The 8,920-nt window shown below is 52.9% G+C and overlaps 1 protein-coding gene across 22 annotated transcripts; it reads right to left on the reverse strand.

The window, feature by feature from the left end:
- Positions 1-921: 921 nt before the first annotated feature.
- On the reverse strand, positions 922-8,348 carry LOC138419163 (sialic acid-binding Ig-like lectin 14). 22 transcript variants are annotated; one of them, XM_069551478.1, is made up of 11 exons: positions 7,921-8,058; positions 7,433-7,822; positions 6,950-7,219; positions 6,664-6,711; positions 5,642-5,854; positions 5,403-5,538; positions 3,409-3,433; positions 2,679-2,951; positions 2,352-2,399; positions 1,833-2,092; positions 922-1,395 (listed from the first exon to the last, which is right to left on the reverse strand). In XM_069551478.1, the coding sequence occupies exons 1-11, from the start codon at positions 7,958-7,960 to the stop codon at positions 1,266-1,268; spliced, it is 1,833 nt and encodes a 610-aa protein (XP_069407579.1). In that variant the 5' UTR covers positions 7,961-8,058; the 3' UTR covers positions 922-1,265. The 22 variants fall into 22 exon arrangements, with proteins under 22 accessions (XP_069407579.1, XP_069407577.1, XP_069407578.1 ...); XM_069551476.1 differs by having other exon boundaries at positions 5,642-5,896; XM_069551477.1 differs by having other exon boundaries at positions 6,664-6,735.
- Between the last annotated feature and the right edge of the window lie 572 nt (positions 8,349-8,920).

Consider the following 8,920-nt stretch of genomic DNA (forward strand, 5'->3'; position numbering starts at 1 on the left):
GACCCAGGAGTTGAACCAGGTCTCCAGCATTGCAGGCAGACTCTTTACTGACTGTGTGGATCTCAACAAACTGTGGGAAATTCCTCAAGAGATGAGAAGACCAGACTACCTTACCTGCCTCCTACAACCTGTTTGCAGGTCAAGAAGCAACAGTTAGAACCAGACATGGAACAAGAGACTGGTTCAAAATTGGGGAAGGAGTACGTCACAGCTGCACATTGTCACCTTGCTTTTTTAACTTATATGCACAGTACATCATGAGAAATGCTGGGCTGGATGAAGCACTAGCTGGAATCTCGATTGCCAGGACAAATAACAATAACCTCAGATATGCAAGTGACACCACCCTTATGGTGGAAAGTGAGAAGGAAACTAAACAGCCTCTACGTGAAGGTGAAAGAGGGGACTGGAAAAGCTGGCTTAAAACCCAACATTCAAAAAACTAAGTTCATGGCATCTCATCCCATCACTTCACGGCAAATAGATGGGGAAACAATGACAGTTTATTTGGGGGGGCTCCAAAATCACTGCAGATGGTGACTGCAGCCATGAAATTAAAAGATGCTTGGAAGAAAAGCTATATTTCCTTCCAAACCTAGACAGCATATTGAAAAGCAGAGACATTACTTTACTGACAAAGTTCGGTATAGTCGAAGCTATGGTTTTTCCAATAGTCATGTACGGAGGTGAGAGCTGGACTATAAAGAAAGCTGAGTGCCAAAGAATTGATGCTTTTGAACTGTGGTGTTGGAGAAGATTCTTGAAAGTCCCTTGGACTGCAAGGACATCCAACCAGTCCATCCTAAAGGAAATCAACCCTGAATATTCGCTGGAAGTGTTGCTGGAAGAGGGACCCCTTCCAGGGCCTGAAACTGGGCTCTTGTCTAACACTCAGAAATGAATTGTCCGAGGAGGCACATGTGCTGACAAAGCAAGATATTTTATTGGGAAAGGGCACCCGGGTGGAGAGCAGCAGGGTAAGGGAACCCAGGAGAACAGCTCTGTCACATGGCTTGCAGTCTTGGGTTGTATGGTGATGGGATTAGTTTCCTGGTTGTCTCTAGCCAAACATTCTGGCTCAGAGTCCTTGCCGGTGGTGCATGCCTTGTTCCACCAAGATGGATGCCAGAGAGAAGGATTCTGGGAGGTGGTGGGACATGTGGTGTCTCCATTTGACCTTTCCAGAACTCTTCTGGTTGGTGGAGGCTTATTAGCTCCGTGTTCCTTACCAGGGCCTCCTCTCGTAGAACACCTCATGCAAATGGTTACTGTGGTGCCTTGCCAGGGTGGGTGGTTTCAGTCAGTGCGCTTTCCCTAACAGAAGGAATGATGCTGAAGCTGAAGTTCCAATACTTCGGCCACCTGGTGTGAAGAGCCAACTCCTTAGAAAAGGCCCTGATGATGGGGGAAATTGTAGGCAGAAGGAGAAGGGGACAACAGAGGATGAGATGGTTGGATGGCATCATCAGCTAAATGAAAATGCATTTGAGCAAGCTCCGGGAGATGGTGAAGGACATGGAAGCCTAGCATGCTGTCCTGCAAAGAGTTGGACGTGACCGAGCAACTGAACAACAAGAAGCCTTTTCTTTCCCATGGAAACTCAAAGAAACGCTTCCCTGCTCCTGCTCCTTGAGCACAACCTTGTGCTTCCCCCTGGGCCCTGTCCTGATGAGGGACCATGTATTCTTGGAAAATGAAAGGAATGAAAGTCTCTTTTCAGTGGAATTTACTCTTTGGGTCATCACACAGTCACCTCTACAAATTAAAAGATTAAAACCCTTGGGTGGAAAGGAGACAGATTTGGAGTCAAGCATTTCCAGGGAGAAGCTCACAGTGATGTCTGCACGTCTGTCCTCTGGAAACGTGCTGGGAGCCCAGAGGGTTCTGAGCTCGCCAGGTGAACTCTCTTTCTGCAGGTCCTAAGTCCTGCATCTCCAGGATTCCGGTGCTGGAGTTGGGGGCGGCCTCCAGGGCGGGAGACCCTGGAAACCAGCTCTGCTGTGCAGGGGGTGGCTGTCAGCAACACACAGCAGCTGTGGTGCCTGGCTCTCTGAGATGAGAAGGGACGAGGTGTTCTGCAGAATCTTGAGGGCTTTGGGGAAAGCGTAGTGGGAGAGCTGGGGGAGGCTGAGGTCTCACTCTCTGGCCTTCCCAGGATCTATTAATATCTGTGCATATGTGTATGTGTGTATTGCATGTGTGTGTGGTTTAGTGCATGGGAGGTGGGGCAGGGTGGTGATTTTCTACTTGCTCCTCCCATATCTGATCACACTCAAACCCACTCCCTGACTCACCTTGGAGGCGGTCCCAGGAGCAGGACCCAGCCCTGGAGAGGAGAGGTCCTGTCTTACCTGTGCTGTTTCTGAAGGGGAGGCTGATGCGGCGGTTCCTCGGGGCATCTGGGGCAGAAAGACATGGGCTTGCTGCAGAGGGAGGAGTGGGATGGAAACTGACCAGCACCCCAGGAGGGAAACCAGGAAGTGCTGGGGGGGGAGGCTGTCCTTCACGGCCACTCCCCACCTCAGCTCCCAGGGTGCAGACCCATAGAAGAGTAGGCTGGCCTTCTCTCTACACACTCACACACACACACACACACACACACACCACTGCCTCAGGGACTCAGCCACCCCTCCACACTCACAGGAGACATTGAGCTGGGTGGCTCTGTCCATGGTCACCTGAGATCCTTGGAGATTCACCCTACAGGTGAGGTCGGTGCTGTGGTCCTGGCGCCTCGGGGTGGGGGCGAGCTTCAAGGAATGGAGAGTCTCTGGGTGCAGCAGCAGGGGTACCACGTCCGCATCCTCCAGCCCAGGTCCAGGTGCCTCCATCAGGGAGGAAGTGCCCCGAATGTGGGGAAGGAAGGAGGAAGCCCCAACAGGCAGCCAGGAAGGCAGCAGGTGATGAAGATTGGCTGGCGAAGAAGGGGAAGGTGGACTCCATAGGCGGGGCTGGGGGTTGATGAGAAGTCACGGTGTTTCCCGTTCTCCCTCCAACCCCTCCCCCATCACTCCTTCCACAGGCTGCAGGGGAGAGCATGAAGCCCCCAGAGCTGGCGAGGTTTCACCAGATGTGATTCTGAAATGCTGTTGTTGACTCATTATGTTGTCTCCGACTCTGTGACCCCAGAGGCTGTAGCCTGCTGGGTTTCTCATCCCACAGGATTTCCCTGGCAAGGATAGTGGAGCGGGTTGCCATTTCCTTCTCCAGGGGATCTTCCCAACCCAGGTACTGAACTCGCATCTTCTGCACTGCAGCCTGACTCTTTACCACCGAGATACCAGGGAAGCCTGGATGTGACATGATCACCTTCCAAATGAATTTCATGTTCACCATAGGATCGCCCCATAAGCAGTGAAACCAGAAAAAGAGAAAGGAGTCCAGCCCCGGTCATCTGGCAGGACCCACCTGCAGCTGAAATACACCGAACGTTCTGGAAAAGAATATTGAAAAATTTCTCAAAACCACTCCAGTTCAGGCAGGAAAAAGTTTCCAGACCCCAAAACAGTGGAGAATGGAGCCCAGGAAGGAAAACTTGAGCATTAAGGCTCCTTTGCCAGAAGGGTTTTCCAAACATGGCACAGGCCTATGGGTCTTCGTGGACCTGAGGGTCTGTAGGACCAACCCCCAGGGCACAGGCCCATGCAAAACGGGGTGGCTGAAGGGAGAGCCTTGCCCCACTCAGTGCACCCCGGAAGCCTGGGCTTCACGAGAAGGGCATTCAGGACCCCTCACACTGCATGACCTTGTTTTCAAAGCCGCATGAAAGCTCAAGCCATGTGTGGAAATAACCTGTGACCTTGATGCTCTTTAGAATTGGTGTTTCATAAGGTTTCCCAAATTTGACAGGGCCTCTAAACATTTTACACCCTCCCATTAACCAGTTCTGGAAACAAACAAACAAAAACAAACAAACAAACAAAAAGCTTTCTTTAATATTTATTTAGAAATACTCTGTTTACATTTCTTAGTTTCTTAAAGGGTAAAAATCCTAAAATTTTTTCAGAGGGAGGAAGGATAAATTGGGAGGTTGGGATTGACAAATACACACGGCTGCTGCTGCTGCTCAGTCACTTCAGTCGTGTCTGACTCTGTGTGACCCCATAGTTGGCAGCCCACCAGGCTCCCCTGCTGTATCTAAAATAGATAACCAACAAGGACCAGCTGTCTAGCCCAGGGAAGTATACTAACAATCTTGTAAAAAAGTATAACGGGAAAGAATCTGAGGAGAATAGACGTATATAACTGAACCACCTTGCTGTACCGTGAAACAAATACAGCATTATAAATCAGTTATATTTTGATTTTTAAAAAGTCACATCCAGACTAAAGAACTCAATTAACAAGAAAAAGACTGCCCAATTTTTATTTTTCAATGGGCAAAGATCCAAACAGGAATTTCCCTAAAGAAGATATTCAGATGGCTCAACATCATTGCACGTGAGGGAAATAAACTAAAAAGGCAAGGAGATACTGCCACAGTGGAGTGCAGTGCTGAAAACGGACCATGTAGGTAGCACAAGCACTGCTGAGGGTGTAGGAAGCTCAGAACCCTCATATATGACCACGGGCTATAAGCTCATCTAACTACTCAGAAGAACTCTCTGAGGCTACCTTCTCGAACTAAATATATGCCAAATGTATGATGAAGCAGTTCCACACCCACCAGGAGAAAAGTGCTAGGCCTCCTATTTTCATCACACCATTCACATCAACATTACTGTGAAAGAGACAAAATTTGCAAGCAAAGGCAATGTCATCGTATTTTAGAGTCCATACATAACTGGAGGAATAGTCATATGTAAAATACTATTTTCAAGACAAAAACCAAGCAGAACCAACAATGAGTTATTGATACATGTGAAAACATGAGTAATCTCATACTAAGCGAGTTAAGTCAGAAAGTCTCCTTTCAGTGGGAGTGACTCTTCCTACTGTCTCGCAGTCTTCTCTACAAATGAAGGCTCGTGGATGCAAACGACACAGGGTTGGAGGCGAGAGTTTCCAGGGAGAACCTCCCAGTGATGTCCCCACATCTCTCCTCTGGGCTCTGCATCCTCAGGTGAATCTCCTCATGACAGAGAGCAGGCTCGGCCACACCCCTCAGCCCAGCTCCCTAGTGGCCGCCACACCTGCAGAGCCCACACGGTCTCAGGTCAGAGAGGTAGACCCATTTCATTCATTCTGGGCTCTGCCTCAAGGCATGTGTGAACTTAGTTCCCCAACCCGGGATCGAACCCCTGCCCCTTGCAGTGGAAACTCGCAGGCTCAACCACTGGACCGACACGGAAGTCCCTGGAGAGTCACACAGTTTAGCTGCAGGCAGGACAGGACCGCCAAGCCCCACAGGCAACTCCAGAGCCATTCTCTGGACTTCCCCGCAGGGAGACAGCTGTGCTCACCTGGTGTAGTAGGTCCAGGTGAAGCCATAGGTGAGGAGGAAGCCAGCCCCCATGAGGGCCCCTCTGATCAGGGTGAGGACCAGGGGCCAGGAGCCCTGCTGCTCCTCAGTCTCAGAGCTGCAGGGAGGGGGGCCTTCTGGGGAAGGGAGAGGGGGTGAAGCTCAGTCCCCAGACCCAGCCCTCCCAAAGGCACACACCTGCCCAGGCTGCCCATCCCCAGCACCTGTCCTGCAACTCACTCTGCACAGAGAGGCTGAAGAAAACTTGCTGGGAGCCCAGAGGGTTCTGCGCTTGGCAGGTGACTTCTCCATCTCCAGCTGCTGCTTGTGGTATTTCCAAGACCCCGGTGCTGGAGATGGGGGTAGACTCCAGGGCTGGGGATCCCCAGAACCAGCTCAGCTGTGCAGGGGGGTTGCTGTCAGCAACACACAGCAGCTGCAGTGCCTGGCCCTCTGAGATGAGAACAGACGAGGCGTTCTGCAGAATCTTGAGGGCTTTGGGGAAAAGTGCAGCGGGAGAGCTGGGGGAGGCTGAGGTCTCCTCCTCCCTCCTTCCAGGATCTCCTGGCGTCACTCTCTCCTCCCCCAGCCAGCCAGGTGGGTTCCCTGTGGTCCCAGGGCTGGACCTTTCCACCCTAAGCAGGCTGAGCCAATGTGTCTGGGCCTCGTATCTTCAGGGGAGGCTTGGTGTCTCAACGGGACAGGCCTGGGCTGTTTGGTGGAAAGAAAACCCAGAGACTCAAGGCTTGAGAAGTTGATTCACTGAAGGAAGCAGGAGATGGGACTCAGGAGGCTTTTGTGGAAGAAAGCCACATAATAGACCCATGGTGAAGGAAATGGGCCTTGAACAGGATGTGTGCGTGTGTAAATGTGTGGGGTGTATGTGTGTGTGCCTGTGTGTATATGTGCATGAGTGCACGTGTATGTGTCCATGAGTGTATGTGTGCATGGTGGGTGCCTGTGCTGTGGGTATAACTCTGTGTATATGTGTACATGTGTGATGTGTGTGTGCCTGTGTGTATGGGCCTTTCTGTGCGTGTCTCAGTGAATGTTCATGTGTATGTATTCTGTGTGTGTGCCTGTGTGTGTGAGTCTCTGTGTGTACTGCATGTGTGTGTGGTCTAGTGCATGGGAGGTGGGGCGGGGTGGGGATTGTCTCCTTACTCTTCCCATATCTGATCACCCTCAAGCCCATCCCCCCACTCCTTGGTGGTGGTCCCAGGAGCAGGACCCAGCCCTGGAGAGGAGAGGTCCTGTCCTACCTGTGCTGTTTCTGAAGGAGAGGCTGATGCGGAGGTTCCTCGGGGCATCTGGGGCAGAAAGACATGGGGTTGCTGCAGAGGGAGGAGTGGGATGGAAACTGACCAGCACCCCAGGAGGGAAACCAGGAAGTGCTGGGGGGGGAGGCTGTCCTTCACGGCCACTCCCCACCTCAGCTCCCAGGGCGCAGACCCATAGAAGAATGGGCTAGCCTCCTCTCTACACACCGCAGACACCCACACACACACCCCACCACCCTCAGGGACCCCGCCACCCCTCCAAGCTCACAGGAGACGTTGAGCTGGACGGTTCTCTCCAGGGTCACCTGCGTTCCATGGAGTGTCACCAGACAGGTGAGGTTGGTGCCGTGGTCCTGAAACCTCGGGGTGAGGGTGAGCTCCGAGGAGTGGAGGGTGTCTGGGTTCATGGCATCAAGGGTGTCCCCCGCCCAGGAGAACAGGAGAATCTGTGGCCCATCACAGACCAGCGACAGGCTGCAGGTCAGAGGTGTGCGGCGGCCAGACTCCAGAGGCTCCAGGAACTGGATGTCGGGTTTCTCTGGAGAAAGGGAGACGAGGAGACAGAAGGAGATGCCTGGACGCAGGGGTGTGGGAACCCAGAGGGTCAGGGTCACAACTCATTCCCAGTTCTGAGTTTCTCCTGAACCCTCAAACCCCAAGACCTGGAGCAGGGAGGGCTCCTATACCCCATTCCCGTTCTAATAGAGGAGCCTCCACGGGCCAGGGTCCTCTCCTGGGGCCCCTGTCACACCTGTCACCTGCAAGTTCAGCTTCTTCTCTCTGTAACTGTACTTCACATATCGTCCTCTCTCCACTCGCAAGTAGTAGACTCCTGAGTCGCTCAGCCTGGCCTCTTGGATGCTCAGGGAGCAGTCGTTGTCCCTGGGGTCCCCAAGGAGGTGGAATCGGCCCTGGGTCTCTGACTTCACTCGTTTCTTTCGGTCGTTTGTGGCCACAGCATCACTGTAATGGGGGTCTCCTTCCCGGAACCAGTAGATGAAGGGTTCGTCAGAGGAATGCCAGGAATTTCCCGAACTCCAGGGATAGGAGAAGGAGCAGGGCACGTGGACGTCCATGCATGCCTGCACCACCACTGATTCCTGCACTCGGAGCTCATACCCTTGAAGCTCCTGCAGGGACCCTGGGGGACACAGAGGCTCAGCGGGAGCTCCAGCCCCTCCCCACACTTGACCCCCTCCTCCATCCGTCAGCCCTGTTCCCCACCCCTCCCCCACTCACCCCCCCACAGCAGGGGCAGCAGCAGCAGCAAGGGCACCATGTCGGCATCCGCCAGCACAGAGCCAGTTCAGGTCCCTCTGCGGGGGAGGGAAGTGCCCCAAATGTGGGGAGGGAACGAGGAAGCCCCAACAGGAAGCCAGAGGGTGACGGAGACAGAGCCTTGGCCAAGCACAGAAGGGGAACTTGGACGCCCCAGGCCATGGAGGAGGGGCGGCCCTGAGAAGGCTGAAGGTCCCACCCCTCCACCCCACACCCCACGCTGCAGCCGGAGATCCTGAGGCCCCCAGAGGCTGAGAGGCTTCACCGCACGTGGCTCTGACATGACCACCCGTCCAGTGATGCTCAGGTCCATGGTGGGATCCCGCAGCGGCCCGCACAACCAGAAAAGAGAAACGGGCTCCAGCCCTGGTCATCGGGTGGGACCAACCCTGCAACACAGAAACTCTGGACTTTCCGGAAAAGAACACTGAAAGATTTCTCAAAACCATTCAGACTTGGGCAGGAGGACTCACACACGGTGGAGGGTGGAACCCAGGAAGGAAAGCTGAGCGTGAAAAGCTCCTTTGCCCAGAAGGGTTTCCAGAACAGGGCACACGGGCTGTGCGTCTTCATGGATCTGAGGGTCTGTGCGACCAGCCGACCCGGACACAGGCCCACGCAAAGTGGGGTGGTAAAGGAAGAACTTTGCCCATTCAGCTGGGACCCCAAAGTCCAGACCTCACACAGAAACACAGTTCACGACCCCTCACTCTGGATGGCCTTCTTTTCAAAGCCACAGGAAGGCTTAAGTCATGTATGGAAAAAACCTGTGAACTTGCTGCCCTTTCGGGAAAAAATTCTTTAAGTTTCACAAGTTTGACTATGATCATAAACATTTTAGACACTTTCAGGAAGAAGCCATGGGACTGATGGAAAGTTTCTTTTATAGTTAGATAGAAATATTAATATATTTTTTACTTTTTTAAACTACAGACACGAAAGGAAATGTCCGTCAATCGTG

Source organism: Ovis canadensis, chromosome 14 (assembly GCF_042477335.2).
Source record: "Ovis canadensis isolate MfBH-ARS-UI-01 breed Bighorn chromosome 14, ARS-UI_OviCan_v2, whole genome shotgun sequence".
NCBI classification, from domain to species: domain Eukaryota; kingdom Metazoa; phylum Chordata; class Mammalia; order Artiodactyla; family Bovidae; genus Ovis; species Ovis canadensis.

Excerpts from the sequence above, each read along its gene's own strand:
- LOC138419163 (XM_069551475.1), bottom strand. The coding sequence starts at position 7,960 with ATGGTGCCCTTGCTGCTGCTGCTGCCCCTGCTGTGGGGGG. Across the intron at positions 7,220-7,432 it reads GCTGAACTTGCAGGTGACAG|AGAAACCCGACATCCAGTTC; the intron begins GTGTGACAGGGG and ends CCCTTTCTCCAG. Across the intron at positions 2,400-2,678 it reads TGAATCTCCAAGGATCTCAG|ATGCCCCGAGGAACCGCCGC; the intron begins GTGACCATGGAC and ends TTTCTGCCCCAG.